The sequence below is a fragment of the Vespa crabro genome, chromosome 12, assembly GCF_910589235.1.
Source record: "Vespa crabro chromosome 12, iyVesCrab1.2, whole genome shotgun sequence".
NCBI lineage: Eukaryota > Metazoa > Arthropoda > Insecta > Hymenoptera > Vespidae > Vespa > Vespa crabro.
The window spans coordinates 2,923,358-2,945,532 of record NC_060966.1 but is presented as its reverse complement, the minus strand read 5'-3'; the positions used below and the strand labels follow the sequence as shown (position 1 = coordinate 2,945,532).

General features: G+C 31.0%; 1 protein-coding gene, 1 long non-coding RNA gene and 1 pseudogene across 2 annotated transcripts; 2 read left to right on the top strand and 1 right to left on the bottom strand.

The window, feature by feature from the left end:
- The first annotated feature begins 266 nt into the window (after nucleotides 1–266).
- LOC124428369 (cytochrome P450 4C1-like) lies at nucleotides 267–3,479 on the top strand. Its single transcript, XM_046972314.1, has 11 exons — nucleotides 267–314; nucleotides 754–826; nucleotides 897–923; nucleotides 1,401–1,478; nucleotides 1,569–1,632; nucleotides 1,704–1,794; nucleotides 2,111–2,209; nucleotides 2,282–2,356; nucleotides 2,555–2,634; nucleotides 2,849–2,961; nucleotides 3,400–3,479. Exons 1-11 carry the CDS (start codon nucleotides 267–269, stop codon nucleotides 3,477–3,479), a joined length of 828 nt encoding a protein of 275 aa, XP_046828270.1.
- A 6,059-nt stretch (nucleotides 3,480–9,538) lies between these two features.
- Nucleotides 9,539–10,108, top strand: LOC124428324 (annotated as a pseudogene).
- Nucleotides 10,109–19,574: 9,466 nt separating this feature from the next.
- Nucleotides 19,575–21,840, bottom strand: LOC124428338. The gene is made up of 4 exons (XR_006943143.1): nucleotides 21,815–21,840; nucleotides 20,912–21,067; nucleotides 20,434–20,858; nucleotides 19,575–20,325 (listed from the first exon to the last, which is right to left on the bottom strand). It is a non-coding gene; the product is annotated as an uncharacterized LOC124428338 (long non-coding RNA).
- Nucleotides 21,841–22,175: the final 335 nt, after the last annotated feature.

Below are 22,175 nucleotides of genomic sequence, written 5' to 3'. Positions count from 1 at the left end.
GGACTCTGAATTATTTGGAGATAAGGCTTTAGCATCGTCTGGAATCACTCTCCCAAGAGGTAAGAGAGTGCTTGCAACGCCGCTTCGACACTCTATTTGGTGCCGATCCCGAGCCAAAAGAACTGCCCGGATAGGTAACGGCCGAAAAGGCACGAGATCTCGCGAAAGCCGAAGCTCCTTAGGAAATTAGTTTATTAAGGCCTGTGCCTAGTGAGACGTGAGTTCATATGTGAGAAGTATTAGTAATATAGTAAAATCTGTAAATAATGACAAGTCGAATGGCACAAGTAGAAGAATTATGCATATTACTGAAAGTATAGGGATTAATATAGAGAACATTGTAATGATTAATATAAAAAATTTAGAAGAAATTGTTACGAGACTGTTGAAAAAGAAAAGAATTTAAGTGGGAATAATTACCTATATTATTATATAATATAAGTAATAGGGAATAATTATTTAATTACTTATAAAAGTTGGTATTTTATGCTTTCTTTTCCATCCTCACTTTCTGTTAGAATAGAAGTATAGTAGAAATCGTTGTGCGATGCTATCAGATTATCTATAAATCTCACAATTATTATTACGATTATAAGATTATTTTCATTATATTTAAGTTGCTTATATATATTCTTATTGATACAATTCATCATGTATTTCACTATAATATTAATTATTATTCTAACAATTTTATTTGGACTATACTATGGAATAGCAGAATACTTTTTAAATAAATTAAACGTGATTAATAAGATCAAAGGAATCTTTGGTCCAAAAGCATTTTCAATTATTGGAAATGCTCATTTGATTATTCGCGATACGACAGGTAAATTTGTATCATCAATTTTTTATATTTAAGTATTTTATCCGATATTTATTTATAATCCCAATTCTAGCTGTATTTAACCAAATACTAAATCTTGGTAAGAATAATCAATTATTGTGGCGTGTATATTGTACAAAATAATGTACTCAATGGTCCAAATATTACTGTGAAATACATATCTTCTACATTATTTAATATTACATAAATAATTATATTAAATATGTATTATAAAATGTATCCATTTTTGTAACATTAAATCTTATAAAATTGAACAAGAAAATATTTTTGCTTCTTTATATACACATACAGATGAATGTATTATATTAATATGTACAATTTCTTTTCCCTTTTACTTTTTTCTTATATACATGTATGTATAAACAAATAAATTAAATAAACTATCTAAATTAAAATAATATGTAAAATATGTAAATTAAAGCATACTTGTTTTCCTTTTGATGTGATTTTAACGTTAGTATGGAATCCACATTGGAAAGCTTTAAATCAAAGTTCCTTATAAAAAATATAAAGTCACATATGGATATATTCGTTTAACATTCTATCGTATTAATAGAAAAATTGGAAACTTTAGATGGAGAAGAATTAGACGCTTTCCATTACGTCTTCCGCTGTTCATTGGATGTAATATACGGTATTTTAATTTAGAAACATTTAAACGTTTATAAAATTTATGTACATTTGTTTGAATTTATTATAATATTGCTAAACTTTTTATTGAAAGATGTCACGCTGCGAATAAATTCGCTGATAAATCCGGATTGTAAATTAGCTAAATCAATAGAATGGTAATAATAATGATACTTTTATTTTTTAATGTATTATATATTCTTACAATATATTTCGTTTGCTCTTTCAGTGCAATGGACATAGCAACACAAAGGATCTTTAAAGTATGGTTACATCCGAATATAATTTTTTATAATATTGCTAGAAAAAAAAAATTTCAGGTGTGTTTGACTTACCTGGATACAACGGACTTAAAAATAAGGTGTCATTAAAGCAAATATTTTTTAAATTGCATTACTTCTTTTCAAACACATTACTTCTTAACATTTTCTATACATATTGTTCTGTACATATTGTTATTTTTCGTTCCTAAAAATAATCTAAGAGAAAAGGGAATCTCTATTAAGAAGTAATATTAATCGGGAATTGATAGCCAAAAATTTAGGTAAAAATAACCAACATACCCTTGATAAAATTTAGTTTTCAATCTTTTCATTTATTAATGATAGATTTTTGTTCATTTTTCAAGAACAATAGCTGAAGACACTTCTAGATTCTTTATTCGAGTCATCGTACGAAGGAGAAAAATATTCGGAGCAAGATATTCGCGATGAAATCAATACAATAGTTATACCTGTATTTATTATTTAGTTGCAATAAAATTTTTTTTGTTAATGACAATTAAGGAAAACTGTATATTACTTTCAGGAAAGCGAAACTTCAGCCACAACCATTAGCTTTATAATTTTAATGCTTGCTACATTTCCGAAAATTCAAGTACATGTATAATATATTTTCTTAATAATTTGTCATTACGTATCAGACGTAAATTATATTCATATTAACTTCTTATCATGTCTTCCAAATCTTCGATCACAAAGGACAAAGTATATAGGAAACTAAATCAAACGTTTCTTTGACATATAATGATATTAAAAGTATTTTCGAATAAAAATATATAATGATATTAAAAATAATTAGAAAAAAAAACTTTCGGAACTTGTGATCAAGGAAACGTTACGTCTATTTCCTGCAGTTCTAGTCCTCGCACGGGAAGTGACGTAAGATATAATAGGTACATTTGCATACAAAATAATTTGTTATATATCATTTCATTGTTTTATGTTTTATATTTCATTAATAATATTATGAACGTATTATATAGTAATAAAATTTATTTATTAATTATATGAATTATATTATTAATTATATTACTAAAAATTGGACTAAACCGAAAGGATGTTCAGCAATATTTCCCATTTATAAACTACATAGTAGCGCGAAATATTGGCCATGGCCATTAGTATTCGATCCCGGTAGGTTCCTACCGGAAAAGAATTGTTCTACGTATTTCTTTCCATTTAGTTACGGTCGAAGAAATTGCATAGGTAATTACATACTCCTATAGATTATTTGAAAGAATATTCCAGAAATTTCAAAAATAAAATGTATTTACAATTGATTTTTCTCTCCTTTCCGGAACCTTTAATTACGAGCCTAGCGTTCATTGCACGAAGAAACTTGACTTGTGATGACGTCATAATAAATGTTTGCATTCTTTCTGATTCTTTATCTCTTTCGAAAATCAGAGTTTACAGACAAGAAAACTAATCTATCTTGTTTAACTTAGTCCAATTTATATGTTATATAATGTAATGGTATACATTGATATACATCAATATTCATGCCGACAAAATATTTTTGATGAAAAATAAGATTATTATATTTCGTTCGTTCTAGCAGACGAACCGAAAGATGTTAAAAAACAAATGCGACGCAAAACAAATGCGAAGCTATCGGATCAAGTGTGAATTCACATATTTCAGGTAGCCTAACACTCTGGGACGATGTCGAAGCAACCTTTAACATAGATTTATGTAATTTCACTTCTGGTTACAACAATTAACCATGGTTCCTGATTTACTAGTAAAGTATTTGATCAACAGCTTAGAATGCGACTGTTTTTTTTGTTTGACGACTGATCTCGTTGAAAGAATTATGGATATATAATAATTTTCTTCATACTGAAGATATTACAAGGAAGTGATTATCGTTATATGTAACATTCTACATATATGATTGCTATATATAACATGTCGTATTTATTATTTAAATCTTTTTAAATTAGCCGATATGTATTGTTATATTTACCATAAAAAATTCCACGTGTACAATCACAGTAGCCCTTTATCGTAGGAAATAAAAGCAAAGAACATCAAGTATTCGTTATTAGATAATGGTTAAATCAACACAATTTAACGGTACATTAATATAAAAAAATTTCATTTCCTATCATCGATACAATAGGAGTCTATCCTATTAACGGTTGTTGAAAATACTAAATTTGGAAAAGTATAATCAATTCTTTGAATTGAAATTTTGGTAATATATTTGTCGAATATTGTCTGTCGATATACAAACAAAAATTATCTGCGGTCGATAAAATTTTCAGCTGTTATTTAATTTACAGTTTTCCTAAAGAATTAAAATTATTTCGACGTTCATTGGCAATCAGTTAGGAAGAATAGTTTTCTAATAGCGATATAAAATCGATGGTTAACAATCTCGTTTATTTCAGTAAAAATGTAATTTGAGATTACAATTTCCTTTATTATCTCAATTATTTGTAATTAAAATGGAAACGTAGCATTCATCGTTATGGAATAATTACTTTCCATTTTCTTAAATATTACAGATATTTAATGCAATGTTTTGTAGAAATTTTCACGACAATTTTTCTTTTCATTCCGTTTTAATGATTCTCTTATCCTTATTCCTTTCTTCAAATAATTCAATGTTTATATGGCAATTTGACTCCCTTAATCATTAACAGATTTTCTACGATATAAAGACATTTTTGTAATGTGTTCAAGAAAAAATTAGACGTCTCGATACTTTCATCACTTACAGCGCAGATGTGTAAGTTCATACCATAATATCTTACTTAATGCTTTTCTATTCATCCAGAATGTATGATAAAAAATTTCTAATATTACGCTAACATCAGTCCAATTTGATCGTCCGATTATTTTTCTTCGTTTCGCAGAACAAAGCAACCGGATTTTTAGAAAAAAAAATTTGAAAAACGTTTAATATAACAATCCTGGCGACAGAAATTCAAAAATTGCCTCTACTCTATTGATTATGTAATGCACCCGTTATGGTCATATAGAATAAAAGGTAAATGACGGACATGCAAAATAAAAGCAAGAAAATAAATTTTGCAAAAATTGCAAAATATTGTAGAAAGAAATTTTACTCGTTGCTCATATTTATGAATATTCACTAATGCGCGCTTGCGTGCGTTCTCTTTGTATGATTAGTAAGAGAAAGAGAGAACCTTGACGACAAAAAATGATTCGATACTATCTGAAAATAGAATAAACCGATAACTGAGAAGAAATGAATATCATTAAAGAAATAATAAAGTCTTATTCCCACATATTTATTATAACTATCTCAACAAAATTTATCTCATTTAATAATAATTAAAAAAATAGTTTATGAACGTTTCCATCTAATTTGAATAAACGAAAATCAATTTTAAAAGTTGAGATTAATGGTCCATTTCTATACAGCAGTACGGTGATTATTCAATTTCGTGCCGCTTAGATACAATCGAATTTAACCATTTCGGACAGTCTATCCTGATACACAATGATCAATCAGGATCATTCGTTTTCTGTCCGTCCAAATTCTTATCGTCTTCACGGATAGTTCAAGAAAAACTGTCATTTTACACAGTCAATTTACACATTTAAGGCTAAAAATAAGAAGATAACAGAGTTTTACTAGGGTAATTACCGATACACAATTACGAAACGTAAATGTAGCAATTTTTTATCATTATACTATAATTACATCCTTACAGATATTCTTCGAATGCTTTGGCATTTTTGGGATAAATATACGAATGATAAAGTAAAAACTAAAATATAAAAGTATAGATGAAACGAGGCAAAAAATGGGTACATAAATAAACAAAAGTTCAAATGTAAATCTTACTACATAATATTGTTGATTTTGTTCATTTTATTCACTTTGTTAAAACTAGCATTTAAAACGCATAATATATAAAATAATAATAGTATATTAATAAAATAATAATTGAAAATAATAATAGATCGCCAAATATTATGTCGAATCATCACCTTTTGATGCTCTACGTTAGGATTACAATATCATAATGTCTTATCAAAATGTATCCTCTCCAATCGAATGTTTCTTGATAATATAGAAGACAAAGGCAAATGACTATTAAAATAGTTTCAGAAATTTTAGATACGTTTATATATGATACAATATATATATATATATATACACACATATATACACATATATACACATATATACACATATATACACATATATACACATATATATATATACATATATTTCGACAGGCGTATATAATTGACCGATATATTACGAAGATTATAATTCATATTAAAATTCATATTTTTGTACAAACGTACATTCACCAATGATCGATAGGCTGAAATGCTGTTCAATCCATATATTTTTGTTCATATATGATTGTTCATGTGGAGCAGTCGTTTTAATTAAATATATGAAAGAAGTAAATAATATGCACGTGTTATTAATGGAGAGTAATAAATCAATTAATTATTGATTAAATAGTTCACTAAGGAAAATTAATTATTAATTGTACAGATCTTCTCTACTTTGAACTATATCGAGTAAGTCAATAATATCCAAAGGGTTATGTATCCGTGATCGGTAAAATTTTCAGTATAATAACTTTAAATTTATTAAAGTTTAGAATTTTTCAGAAAAATGAATTTTATTTCAATGTTTGTTTCCAATAAACATTAATAATAATAATAATAGAGAAAGAGAGAGATATTCTTGACAACACGAACTATCGTAGTAATCAATATCTACATTTGAATCTAAAAACAGTAAGTCAACCGAAACCTTCGCATCTCAATACTTCAGATATATCGTTATAAATTTAAATTCACATGGTGCCTTTTATCATGCATCGTCCTCATGAATTCTTCAGGATCCATCAAAAATATTGCATTATCCCAGTAGTTTCGAAAGGTGAAAAATTCTGAGTTGCCATTTTTCATGGCGACCAGTGGGTTTATAACATTGATGATGGTATCCACAATGCAATTTGATCGTTATCACGGGCTGCGGTACGAGAAATGCAACGTAACACGTTCCCGTAATTAGGAACGTAAGACGCAATAATTTTTCACTTGATATAAATCAAATACTTTCAGTATGATACGAGATAATACATGTCCTTTTTCGTTTTTGCTCAAATAAATGGCTTCGTAAACAATATACTTATAATGATTGTATTTATATTTTACGTAGTAACGGCCTAATAAGGGTCATGTCTATTTCGATACTATATTTCACTCATACTCATTATCCCGGCTTTCTTAATGATTTAGGCGTAAATGCTGTTTTCGACATATTTCGAAGAAAAAATTTATTACTGTGATGTTTGTAGTTCCTCATTATTTTTATAGATTAAAAAGATAGAGATTTTGTAAGCAATGTGTAGCACATTTGCATGCATTTAAATTAGTATTTCGAGAAAATCTTATGTTCGGGTCTAACGAAATTAATGAACTAATTTACTTCATTAGTTTCGTTAGACTCTTTATCTCCTATTTCTTATTTGATAATGTAGTAAAGTATAACTATTCAATCTCTTATATCTATTTATTCCACTAATGTCTGGCGAGATTTTCGCGGCGATCTGTGATACAGCAGCAGTATAAGTTTGTTCGATTATATATAGATATAAAGTATATACATTTGTCGGTTATTTTTTCAAAATTAATGAACATATATACCATATATTAGTAAACGTATATATTATATATTATTTTTATTGAAGATCAAAACACAAGTTCTGTTCCACGTTATTTGCGGCATTTTTTTACAGCGTTATTTCGTTATGGTTTCCTCTGCGGGAATTCACTTTATATTATTTCAATTACTACTTCTATTACCATAATAATAATTAAAAAAAGAATATAATAAATAGAAGAATATACCTACATTAAAGACATCATGACACATATGATGAAGGTAATTTACGATAACAACAGAAGTAGAAATCTGTCATTTTACGTGGTCATTTTACGCACTAACTCTCATCAAATCGTATCCTTGATAATTTCGACACATGACCGCCCATCGATAGATATGTTTAATCCTTTTCGAATATTTAAAAGAAATAATAATTAGTGAACATATTCTTATATATTATATAGTTGTATAAGGATCAAAATACGAACTCATTTCCATATTATATACGAGGTTTTATTCTCTAATTATTTTTAACAAAACACTTTATAAAATCTTGCTTTTATCACAAATTTATATACTAATTATTGTATGCAGTAATTACATTTATTATTCTCCGTATTTGTTGCGAAACATTTCCGTACCGCTGTCCTATCAAGCACAGATTATTGGGAAACGCATTCTAGCATCATAATCTCATACATATGAGAGATTGAAAAGTGAGTTTACAGTCTACTAAACTACTTAATCTAATTTATACAAAACCGATTGTTATGTCGCGTGAAATAAATACAACTTACAAAAATTTTTACATTACCGATACGATAGGCGTATGTTGGTGACACTGTTCCCTGTAGTTTATATTTTACCTATACCAGCCGCTTTACTCTTTGAGCGAAAAGTGATAAACAGCCTAGTAGGAAAAAGAGAGATATGCGTATGTGTTACGAATATTGCGTTTGAAATTTTTTAGTTCTTAGCAATCTCAGAAATTTTTACCAAAACATTACATTAGTATACTGAATAGTAGGATCTCTCTCCCTGTTTCAGTTTTCGTTTCATTCTAATTTCTGTTTAATCAACTTGCACTAAAGTGTCCTAAGAAGTTTCACTTCAAAAAGTAAAATTAATTTTCACATGATATTAATTGTAATATCATGTGAAATGATATTAAATTTATAATAAACAAATAATTATATCTGAATATGGCATTCTCTAAGTAGCCTTTATTTGAAACATGTTTTGCTATGAATAATGGTAGTAATAAGTATTAATAGATATAGAATTGTATATAATATAAATGCATATAAAATAATAGTGCGAAGGATTAAGAAGTACTGTAATATTTACTTTGTAGCATATTGTAATATATGTATGAGACAAAAAACAATCTTACCTGATAATGAATTTAAATCATTGTGTTCGGATACAATCATAAAATATACTTTACATTTTTGTTTATTGCCGTATTGATCGATCGCTTGCCCAACAATAATTAATATGACCAATCAAAATTACCGTAAGGTAGAGAAAAGAAACTTGGCGTACGAGTCGCTTCTAATGGCGTGGCCAATCATTATTAGTACCAATTAAAGAAAAAAATCATACCTCTACGAACCGTAAGTAGCGGGGCTGCAAGAAGTGAATTCTTCCATCTTTTCCCTCGTGTTCTCGAATAAGATAGTTGTTTTCATCAAGTATTCCATAAGAAATTAAATAAGATTAAAGAAGATCTACAGAGGAACGTCGAGTACGTTTTACATTATATCCATCATTACCATTTTATTAAAATTTTACGAATCAATTTAAGTTTCAAGGTGTATCAAGTACTTGTTATGAGTTACATAGGTTATTACAAATACATTATTTCATATAATGTTGCGTTAAACATGTAATAAATTGTTGATGTTATATAATATGAGAAATTAAGATTTTATTAAATTGAATAAAAGACAGATATCTTTTTATGTCTGGTTTATTTTACACATATAATTTTATCAATTTTTTTTATTGCCTATGAGATATGTTTGTTAATCTAATATTTCTATTTGCTAGTGCCTCAAAAGTAACAAATTAGTAAGATTATGTATCATTGATATTATACAGTATTTAATAATTCAAATTATCAGTAATAACATAAGATATATACAATACATTTTTATCATTATCAGGATGTTGATGCCAAAAAACAATCGTGTAGCCAAATACGAATACCTTTTTAAAGAAGGTGTAATGGTAGCGAAAAAGGATTACCATGCTTCCAAGCATCCAGAGTTAGAAACAATTTCAAATTTATTAGTTATTAAAGCATTGCAGGTAAATTATACCTTTAATATTTAATATTAGAATAAATTATCATTGTGTGTGTTCTTTCATTCTTATAACAATTCTTTCATGTTTCTCCAATCCCTCAAATCCAGAGGATATGTCAAAGAGAAATTTGCTTGGCGACATTTTTATTGGTATTTGGCCAATGAGAGAATTGAATATTTACGTGGATTCTTGCATCTACCACCAGAGATTTTTCCATCTAAGCTCAAGAGACAAGTTAGGTCAGAAATTTCAAGACCCAGGCCTTCCGCAGATCCATGAAGCGAAGCTTCAAGACTGACAGAAGACCGTGCTGATTACAGACTTGGGCCAGGAGGTCTTACTGGACCTGGCGATAAAAAAGTCGATGTTGGTGCAGGTACAGATGACTTAGAGTTCCGTGATGGCTTTGGACGTGGAAAAGCCCCGTAAATAATTTTTGAAAAATAAAATAATCAAAATTAGACTATTTCTAATTCTTTATATTTCTGATTTCTACTTCTTTACTACTTATTTATATACCATGGTTAATATATAATATGAAAACTATATCATCCAGAATATACATATGAAATAGTCGAGAATAATTTGAACAACTCCTTTAATTTGATAACATTCTTCTCATTCCATAAATTGAATTATTGTTGGAATTCATTTTTATAAGATAAAGTAGAATGATAAAGTGTACTTATCTATTTTTCACATTTGATAATTATATTAAAGTTACTTTTTAAATAGCTAACGTGTGTAAAAAATTGTACAATTTTATAACAGTATAATACATTTGTTGTCAAGAGAAAAACTAGTCAACAGTATTAAAAAAAATAATAAGATATAATAATAGATAATTCTCAAATAAAAATCATTCAATGATTCTAACATTGATATAGGAGAGAGAGAGAGATTTTGAAGGCAGAAAAGTAAAAGTTTATTTATAAAAAATATTTGTTTTCATTTTAGAAATAATTTGGCACACCTTATAGTTTAAACTATATCTCTATCTTATAGATGAAAAGATTAAAATAACTATACCATCAAAGAATATATCATTAGTTTTATTTTGAATTTACAATATATATATATATATATATATATATATATATATATATATATATATATATATATGTATATATATATATGTATATATACTGCTGTATAGAAATCAATCCCATCTTTTAAAATTGAACTTTGGTCAATCAAATCAGACGAAAATGTTCATAAACTATTTTTTTAATTATTTTTATATGAGATAAATTTTGTTGGGATAGTAATAATAGATATGTGGGAATAAGACTTTATTATTTCTTGAATGATATTCATTTCATCTCAGTTATCACTTTATTCTATTTTTAGATAGTATCGAATCTTTTCTTGTCGTCAAAGTTGTCTCTTTCTCCGTCTACATTGCACATTAATCATACAAAGAGAACGCATGCAGGCGCGCATTATTGAATATTCATAAATAGTAGCAACGAAATTTTTTTCAAATTTCTTTCTACAATATTTTGCAACTTTTGCAAAATTTATTTTCTTGTCTTTTACTTTTCATGTTTTTCGTCTACTTTTTTTTCTATATGGCCATAATGAGTGCATTAACATAATCTATAAAGTAGAGGCAGTTTTTAAAACTGTGGTCAGAAGTGATATATTATTCATTTTTTAAATTTAATTTTTCTAAAAATCCGGTTAGTATGACTTCCAAGACGATGAAGAATGATCGGACGTTCGAATTGGAGAGTTATTAACGTAATTAGAATTTTTTTTATGATACAATCTTGAAGAATAGAAAAGCATTAAGTAAAGTATTATTGTATGAGCTTATTTATCTGCGCTGTAAGTGATGGAAGTATCGAAACGTCTAATATCTTCATTGAATCTTGATACAATGAAAAATTACTTTACGTCGTTAAAAAACCGTTAATGATTTAGGGGAGCCATTTAAACATCGAATTATTTGAAGAAAGAAACTTGGATAATTGTATAATTAAAAAGGAATGGAAATACTGACGTAAGAATTTCCACAAAAAATTGGGTTAAATATATATAATATTTAAGAAAAGGGAAAGTAATAATTCCATAACGATGAACGCTATCTTTTCATTTTAATTACAAATAACCGAGATAATAAAGAAAAGTGTAATCTCAGATTAATCGAAATAATTTTAATTTTTTAATGAAACTGTAAATTAGATAACATCATTGAAAATGTTACCGACCGCAGATAGATAATTTCTGTTTGTATATCCTCAGTCGTACATTCGACGGATATGTTATCAAAATTTCAATTCAAGTAATTTACTATATTTTACTAAATGTAATATTCTCAACAACCTTTGTTAGAGTAAACTTCTGTTGTATCGATATCAGGTAATGCTACTTATTTTTATTGTGACGTCATCAGTTAGGTCTTAAATGGTTGTATAGTTACCGAAGTACCTGCAGCCTCATGAATGCCGAGCGGGATCTGGACGCTTTGGTTAAGGAAATCGAGGGATTGGGTCTTAAAGTGGCACCGCAAAAGACGGAGGCCATGGCCTTCCCTGCCTCTGCCCTCTGCAGACGCAGAAATGTCCCGCCCCCTAAGATTTGCCTTAGAGGGGTTTGTGTAGACATAAGGACCAGCGTTAAATACCTGGATATACTGATAGACTCGAGAATGGTGTTTAGGCCCCACTTCGAGGCCCTAATCCATAAAGCGGAGGGTATTCTCCGGACCCTAGGAGGCTTCTTCTGAACCTTCACGGACCGGGGGAGAATAGGCGACGCCTGAACGGTAGCGTGATCCACTCGGTGCTCTTTTATGGGGCGCCGGTGTGGTGCCGCGCTGTTGTGGAGGACATGAGGATCGGGCGGACTGTTCGGAGTCTCCAGAGGAAGGTGGCGATCCGGGTGTGTTGTGCCTATAGGACGGTCTCCTTCCACGCGACTATGATGATTGCGGGGATTATTCCTCTCAATCATCTGGCACCCCGACTGGCGGAGACGTATACGGCTGTTAGAGACGCGGAGAAACCTGTTCCCCCGCGTATTAAGGCTGTATTGGGTGCTCTTGCCAGAAGGAGGGCAATAGAAGCATGGAAGGCTGAGGAACTTGAGCTACTGGGGTCACCAGCAGCAACGGGAGAACGCGCGCGGATGCCTATTGCCGAACGGTTGGCTGAGTGGATTGGGAGGCTGTTCTTTATCGGAACGACATTTCACACCACGCAGCTGATGACCGGCCATGGCTGTTTCTCGGCGTACTTATATAGGATAAAGAAGATTCCCTCCCCAAGTTGTTTCCACTGCGGGGGGAGCGAGGATACTGCGAAGCACACCCTGATCGACTGCCCGGCGTGGACGGATGCCAGGAATGAACTGATCAACGCGATGGGAGGAGGGCAGCTAGCCCTTCCCGTGATTGTCAGGGTCTCCCTGACTGTCCCGGAAGGATGGGCGGCCTTTCGGACCTTCGCTGGACGGGTTATGCGTGCGAAAGAGGACGCTGAGAGGCGCAGAGAACGAACGCGAGAAGGATGTGTGAGTGAGCGTGCGAGGGTGTACGTTGACGGGAGTGCGAACGACAGAGCGCATAGGAGAGTAGCTCCAGTGCGGCCACCTCGGGCAAGGCTCCGAGCGGCTCAGGCGGCGCCTGGCCCAAGCGTCGCTTCCATCTAGATGTAAGTGTATGTATGCGAACGTGAATGAGCCTGGTCAGAACACCATGGGGTGAAGATCGGGCCAATATGTACATAGTTAGGGAGTAATTGGGTCTCCGGTGGCTCATGGGCCCCTGTCGAATGTAGTAGTATGGGTGTAGATGGATGAATGAATGAGAGCAAGGCGAATACTGGCCTGGCTCACCGAGGAGGGTTACTGGGTGAATTTGTAATACGCATATGCGTGATCCCGCCCACCCCCTCTCTCCTCAGCGTGTTAATAATAGGAATCGAGAGGTTTTTTAGTCGGTAGGCGATCCGAACCTGGGAGTATCCTCAGATGGGTTGAATCCGACACTCCCCTGAGTACCGTACTCGGGGGGCCTATGAAGGTTTTTCCTCCTGAAACAAAAAAAAAAAGTACCTGCAGCCTCACAATTATACTAACCTAATCAAGCGGCCCTTTTTCGGTCAATCCATTCGGAATCTTACATGGGAGCGAGGATCTTTTTTCCTCTTTTTCCTTCACAATTGGGCAGTTAAATTGCGCCATGAAAGATTTTCTTTAACTTAGTTATTCGATGAAATGATGAGAGAGGCTCCGAATATCATTTCTCGCTTCTATATTTCTTTCGAAGGTCCCTAATACTGACCCTTGAATTGTTTCCCTCTTGTTAGCGATAACTGAGGAATAATAGGCCGAAGCGATGCTCGGAATTCGATATCCTTCTCTTCTCTTTTACGAATTGATTTATTTGGTATAAAATCGGTGATGGAAATTTACAATGAATAACAAGATTATAAGTCTTAAGTATCGTAATTGTTAATTATAAAGAACAGCGCTTAGCGACTGATTGCAACCAAGTGATCATAACGACTGACTGCAACGAACTGATGATAACAGCTGCGATGAATTTATCTAGACGACTGCGGATTATAAAATCATGTCGATGAAGTGTTTTCTGCTGCGGGCTTGCCCGCACGCACCCCTTGCACGAGTCATTCTCTTGCGTTTTCCTGTCGTCAAGGACTATAAGCAAATGCGTTACGCTGTTTCTGCATGTACCTCCTTGGTCAGTTTTATCTCTGAACGTGTGGCTCTTGGGCGCGCTCCGATACCAAGGGTGAAAGACGCATTTGCATTCCTGCACGTACTTTAGGTCCTCCTTTGTTTTCTTGTATTTCTTTACTACGTGTCATATAGATAGTTCTATAATTATTTATTAACTATAAACTGCAAATGATTATTCTTATGGGAAAGATAGAGGAGAAACAAATGAAAAATAGTATCGCTCTACAAGCACACGTATTCATGCCTATAAGGGTTTCTCTTCTTTAAAGTGTCTTTCATAGTTTCTGGTTGACCTACACAGGAAGACGTGACACTTGCCCCCTTAAATAAATCGCTCTGAGTTCGGTACTTCAGTGACTTAGTACCGCATATTGCAATTATTTTCTCAAAAATAGGGTATTTTACCGATATCCTTGCGGTGGGAGTCGGAGTCGCATCGCTTCCTTCTGCTAGCATTGGTTGTTCATATTCGACACTTACTTAAAAACTTACTGGTTTTGTTGTCGTTCCTGATCTTGTTCTTGTGGCTCCTCGGTGGTCGTTGTCGTCCCAAGTGTAAAAGCAGATGTATCAATGAACTCCAGATTGCACCTAGCAGGTGTAAATTCCAACCATGCACTGAGTGGGACACGTATCCTCGGATAACTGGATCAATACAAATTTTAATGCCATAATGCCATTTTTATGCCATTATTATAAATAGTCCAATAACACCGGCACTAGCTGATCGGAACACGAAAAATCCTTGCCACAATTTTGAGAGGATGTTCTCGGTTATTTTAGTGAGATCATCTTCTCCTAGTAGATTGTAGAATGAAATGGTGTTTGGTGGAATATGGTGTCCAGTTGCTCCTCTCACTATTGTATTTAGAAGACTAGGTCATTTTGCTGGGAACATGTTGTGATCCCTTAGATTCTTCAGGTCTTGCTGGGAGTAGATTCCGCTCGTCATCAAGTGGTGTATATAGCCAGGAACGAAATTATTTGTAATCGTAGACAATCCCGAATATATCAAAGTAAGATATATTAACGTAATTTTAATAATTTTTAATAATTATATAATCGTTTTATTTTATATTTTTATTTTTTATCGGATAACTGTACTCAATAGTCCAAATATTACTGATAAGAGCGAAGAATATGAAAAATTTAAACCTTTCGTGGGCAATGGTTTGTTAACTGCGCCAGGTGAAGTATATTTTCTACATTGTTTATTAATACATAAATATATATATATATATATATGTATATATATATATAAAAAAAATATTAAATTTTAGAAAATTGAACAGTAAAAATTTTTGCTTCTTTATTTGTACATACAAATAAATGTATTATATGTATGTCTAGACGAATAAAATAAGTAAAGTATGTAAAGTGAAGTATTGCTTTCCTTTTGATTTTAAGCATCATTATGGAATCGTCATTGAAAAATTTTAAATGACGTCTTTCTTTTAAAACGTACAAAATTGCATATGGATGTATTCATTAATTATTCTATCGTTTTAATGAAAAAATTGGAAACTTCAGTTGAAGAAGAATTAGACGTTTTCCATTATATTTTTCGCTTTACATTGGATATAATATGTGGTAGAATTAAAAATTTTTTATACGTGTATATAATTCACATTTTTGTTTAAAGTTTATTATAATTTTGGTAAATTTTTTATTGGAAGACAGCATGTTGTGTAAGGAAATAAATTCTCTGACAAATCCGGATTGCAAATTAGCTGAATTAAAAGAATGGTAATAATAATGAAACTTTTATTTTTGTAATGTATTGTATGTTTTTCGTCTGCTTTTTCAGTGGAATGGATATAGCTGCACAGAGGATCTTCAAATTATGGTTTCATCCGAATATAATTTTTTATAACACTGCTATTGAAAAGAAATATCAGGCGTATTTGTCTTATCTGGATAACTTTACAAACAAAGTATAATTAGAAGAAATATTTTGTAAATTGTATTCCTACTTTTCAAATTTTCAAAATTTTAATATTATATTTTATATATATTATGTTGTTTTTTATTCCTAAATATAATCAAAGAAAAAAAGTAATTTATATTGAAAATTAAAATTAATCGGAAATTGACGGAGGGAAATTTAAGTAAAAATATGCTATATACGTTTAATAAAATTTAGTTTTCAATCTTTTCAATCTTTTCTTTTTATTATTTATTATTTATTAATAATATTAATGAGATTCTTGTTCATTTTTCAAGAAACAAAATTAAGGATACTTCTAGATTCTTTATTTGAATTGTCGTACGTAAGGGGAAAATATTCGGAGCAAGATATTTACGATCAAATCAATACGATGGTTATAACTGTAAGTCGTATTTATTATTTAGCTGTAATAAAATTTTGTTTATTAAAGAAAATTAAAAAAATCTGTATATTGTTTTCAGGGAAGCGAAACTTCAGCCACAATTATTAGCTTTGTGCTTTTAATGCTTGCTACATTTCCGGATATTCCAGTACGTGTATAATACATTTTCTTAATAGTTTGTCATTACGTATCCGATGTAAATTATATTCATATTAACTTCTTATGATTTCTTCCAAATCTTCGATCACAAAGTACAAAGTGTATGAGGAACTACATCAAATTTACTGCTCGGACGATCCGAAACGTGTTCCAATAACATATAATGATATAAAAAGTATGAAACTTTTAGAACGTGTGATCAAGGAAACATTACGTCTTCACTGTTCCAGTCATCGACCGGAGAGTGACGCAAGATATAGAAGGTATCTCTGCATACAAAATGACTTGTTTTATGTTCTTTATCATTAATAATATGAATATATTATATAGTAATAATATTTTTTATGAATTGTATTAAGTGAATTAACAGGTTTTTTATAGTGTAAAAACATTTTTTCACTATATCAATATTTTATAAAATAACTAGCCATTTTGGTTCCTTCGGACCTTTACAGCGTCCATACGTAAGCACATTAAATGATGCGCGTTATTCAATGCTTTTGCATTCGTCTAGAGTGTATCACAAGAATATTCGTATTATTAAAGTAATGGCTCTTCAATTCGAACATCCATTCATTTTTCATTGTCTTACAAGTCATATCAATGAGATTGCTAAAAAAATCTAATTATAGAAAAAAATAAATATCCTGGACACAGTTCCAGAAACTGATGACTTAAGATCGTTGTAGGTCGTATTCAAAAAAAAGTAGATGAATAAAATTCAGGAGAAAAATCGGTTGATATTATAATAAATTTGCACGAGTTATAAAATTTTGTTGAATGGAATTTGACTTGGTCCATTGTATTTACAAATATTGCATGCCTACATGCGTACGCGCGTGTAAATTCTGCCTATATCAATAAGAATTAGATGACGAGGGAGAAAGAGAGAGAGAAAGAGAAAGACATTCTTGACAATAAGAAATGATTCGATAGTAATTTAGAATAGAGTAAAGTAGAGTGATAATTGAGAAGAATTGTCTATTGTTTGAAAATAGCAATATCTTGTTCCTCATACTTCGAAAGAAATTCCCCAACAAAATTTATCTTACTTCAAAAATAAAAAAATAAAATAAATGAAAACAATTAGAAAAAATTTTATGCAATTTATGGTTCATTTTGATATAACAGTACGGTATTTGTTCCATGTTCGAATATTTACATACCATCATTACAGCACGCGAATGAACCGATTTTTTTTCAATACATCAATCATAAATGTATACGGTCACCAGAACAAAGGACCCAACATGAGAATATTTATCGATTTTGAACGAACAATATGCATCATTCCTTCCATTTCCATACACATTTTTTCTCTTTCCACACACTTTCTTTCCTTTTCCCTTTTCTAAATTTATTTTCGTCTTTGCAGATAATCCGAGAGAAACCGTTATTGTAATCAACCTCTACATTTAAAGCTAAAAATAGTAAGACAATCGAGTCTTATTAGCAACATTAGTCAAGTCTCACTCGGATATTATCAGCACATAGTAATGAAATACGAAATCCGAAAAATTGTATCTCAATACTTTCGATATATCGTTATAAATTTAAATTCACAAAGTGTCTTTTATCAAACACCTTCCTCACGTATTCTTCAGGATCCATTAAAGAAATCGCGTTATCTCAGTAGTTTTTAGAAACACAAAAAACAAATTAATTGTCAGGGGTACGACTGATAAATTTCGAGCCTGGAACTGCCATTTTTACCTTATGTACTTGAGCGGCGCCGATACGCCGTCCGGCTGATTAGTAGAATCAACTCGAGCGACAATGCTACGGTCTTTTGTAACTTGATCTGCTTATTTACGATGTGCGATAAGATATTTCTTTCGGAACTACTTTCGTGGTCTAGGCTTAGCTTTCATTTTTAGCCAAATCTTAGCTCAGTTTGGTTAGTCTCAGCATAGTGTTCGCTTGAAACAGTCTTGGCATTGAATATAGCAATTGAAAAGTTCTTGAGCCCTTATAATATGAATAAAGATCAGATCAGCTCAAATACGGACGAAACTTAATTTTGCCGCTTTGGATGAAGAAATTACATTGATTCACGACGGATTACGCCACTAAACAAACGAATCCAGTGGAGAAGATAGTGAAGAAGTAAGAGGTGCGAGACGATGAAAAATTAGAATTATACAGAGGGAAAGTGAAATGGAACTGCGAAAGGTGCAAGGAGTTCAAAATGGGTACTTTGCAGAGAGTACGAAGAAGTACCGGATCAAGTTAAAAAAGACACTCCAAATCAGCCGAGCGCCGTATCGGGTTAATTGCAACCAGTGATTCTATAACACTAATGTAGACATCTTGAATGCAAATCGATCGTTATCGCAGACCACAGTGCGACAAAAGTAAAGTTGAAAATAAAAGACCTTTTTAAATTCCTTGAGAATTCAATATATAACAACGGGTTGTTATCTCTATTCAAAGGGAACTCGGCTTGTGAAGACGTGAATAAGAACAGGCATAATTTTTGATTGATTTTGATTTTGATGAAGAAGGTTTCACGTCAAGGAGAAAAGTTAAATCTAGGATCATGCTTTTTCAAATTTTTTAAAAAGCTTTTTATTTGTGAATAAAATATAATGCAGTATCTAAATGCAGTATATACATCATAGAGTAAACAATAGACAATATGGATTGTTTTACCCAAAAAATGTAAAATAATCTTAAATAGTATCTTTATTCGAATACGAAAATGTTAAAAAGGTTCAAACGTAATTAATAAAACTAGTTCTTAATTTGTTTCTAATGACTGGACGAATCATACATGTTAAATAATTGATTCAGCTGACTCTTTAATTCATTCCTCCTTCAGACATTCGAGAATACAATCCGGTAATCATCTATCCGTTTTCTTCTTTTAACTCGACTACCCGTAAATTTTGTCGAAATAAATAATCGGCATATCCTTCGAAAAAAAATATGCAGTTCGCTAATGAAAATTGTCTCGCCATTTAATGCTATAAACATTAGATTCAGTGATCGAGCTTTTGTTCATAATATAATAAGTATTTAGTTAATGAAAAATCTGAAATCAGTATTGCAATAAATTTAATCACTTATTCGTTCCAACCGTTCAAATTATCGCCAAATAAAAATCTTAAATAAGCCACTGCTTTGGTTTACGCTTCTTACTATCCTTATTATAAATATCACTCTCTAGAATCTTCGATGATGCTTTAGCATCTGGATTTTTTGTTCTTTTTCATAAAAAGCTTGGAAACTGGAAGTACAAAAACTTTAATTGACGGATCCCTAAGATGATTATTTTGTTTTTCAGGCATCCTCATATTTATACTATTCAACGATACATTTACTTACCAAAGCGTCTATCGCAAAATTCGACGATTGAATAGATAAACGTACGTGTGAAGATAGATTACTATAGCAAGATTAATACAAAAACGTGGTCCGCATCTTATTCTTCTTTCATCGACGATCGTTCTACCACCATGAAACAAACCAATTTCCATATTCAATTAGCAGAAAATATGTTCCGCATGATTGATGAAACAAAACTCCATGACAATGAACCAACATGAGCTTTCTTACCATTGGTTTCCACAAAATTTTCAGTGTCAATTCTTCTTAAGTATTATTTGTAATAAACTGCTTTTCTCCTCCTCTACGATTGTTATTAGACTAGCAGATTCGATAGATAAATTTACTCTCTTTCATCTATACATATTTACTGCAGCTATATTCTTCGATATCCCTTCAGATGATCTCTTGAATAGTTCTCTTGTTTTTCTCAATCTTTACGTGCATAATGAATCTTTCGGATGAGAAACCATCGACTAACTAACGAATACATATTATCGAATGATATTCTTGAATTCTAAGATGTTTTTCTTTCCTATTTTTATACAAATAACATCCGTTCTTATCCAATAAAAATCCAGTAATCATAGAGGATGGAACGATGTTGAAGCATGATCTTATCGTGGCAACATTCTTGTTGAGGGTCAAGTAATAACCTGCGAGAAAATAAGTCAGAATCGAGATGAAAACACAAACTCTTGATACATACCAATTGAAGGACAGTCCAATCTATTGCACAATGGAATATTCCTTTGTTGCGTTCATTTCCTTAGTATAGTAATAATCCAGTGTATAATGATACATTTCTGGATCGACGTCATCATTTTTCATTGTTAAATGAAATAATTTCAATGGTTGGCCAATTCTGAAACGTTGCATATTACGTATAGTCATGTATTGACATAATTTGAAAATAAAGATAAGATACCTTTTGATGCAAATATTTCACTTAATAATAATAATAAAGTCAGTATCATCTTATATTTTCTTATTAAGAATAAATGAAAAAACTTGCGGTTAACAAAAGCAATAAAAGAATTATTTATTTGACGGAATATTTATTAAATTCTATTTCGCTTGTTAATGAACTATATACCAATAATAGAATATTAACGGAATACTTCTTTCAAAACATTTTGTCAATTCTCTGCAGGATTGTGACTCAGATTCGTTATTATTCTTTCTAAAAATCTTTTGACCTTCCCACATTTTAATATACCAAGTAAAAACGTCTTACTAAATATCTGTTTGAAATGTTTTTTGGAAATAATAATAGATAATAAAAATAATTATTAAGAGTAAGTACTATTATTAAAACAATTAATTAATTAGAATGAATAATATAATGAAAAGGTTCCGTAATTTTAGTAATAGCTTCTTCAACTTGTTATGTTTTACTTTAAAAATAATTTGATCCGCTGTATTTCTTGATGTCTTAAAAGCTTTCGATTAAAATCATATTTAGAGGTTAATTTTAGTTTCTACAAACGAATATCATTTAATAAACCTTCAACATGGTAATTTTGATTTCAAGGTTGAAAACCTACTGAAAGATTCATTAAATGAATGACATAAATAATGGATAATATGATATACAAGAAGAAATTAGTACCACTGCTGAAGATTGTAAGAACACACCACTCCACAAAAATAAAAAGAAATACTAACCTTAAAAATCTATCTCACCCTTCACAGTGTGCCAGACTATACATATCAATGAGTTTCAGTTGGTGTAGAATAGGTAATGTTAGTAGGCTGTGACCTCACATTTTTCAATCTCTTAAATGTAGATCTTTTTTAGATGGTCGCTTTTAGGTGGTTTCGCAGCGATCCGAATTAGATATAACGTTGGTACGCATTTGTTCCGCAATTACATAAAGAATAATAAATATAATTGTTATAATTAGTATATAAATATAGGTTAAAAAATAAGGTTTTGTAGAACATTTTGCCAAAAATAAGTAGTGAAAACT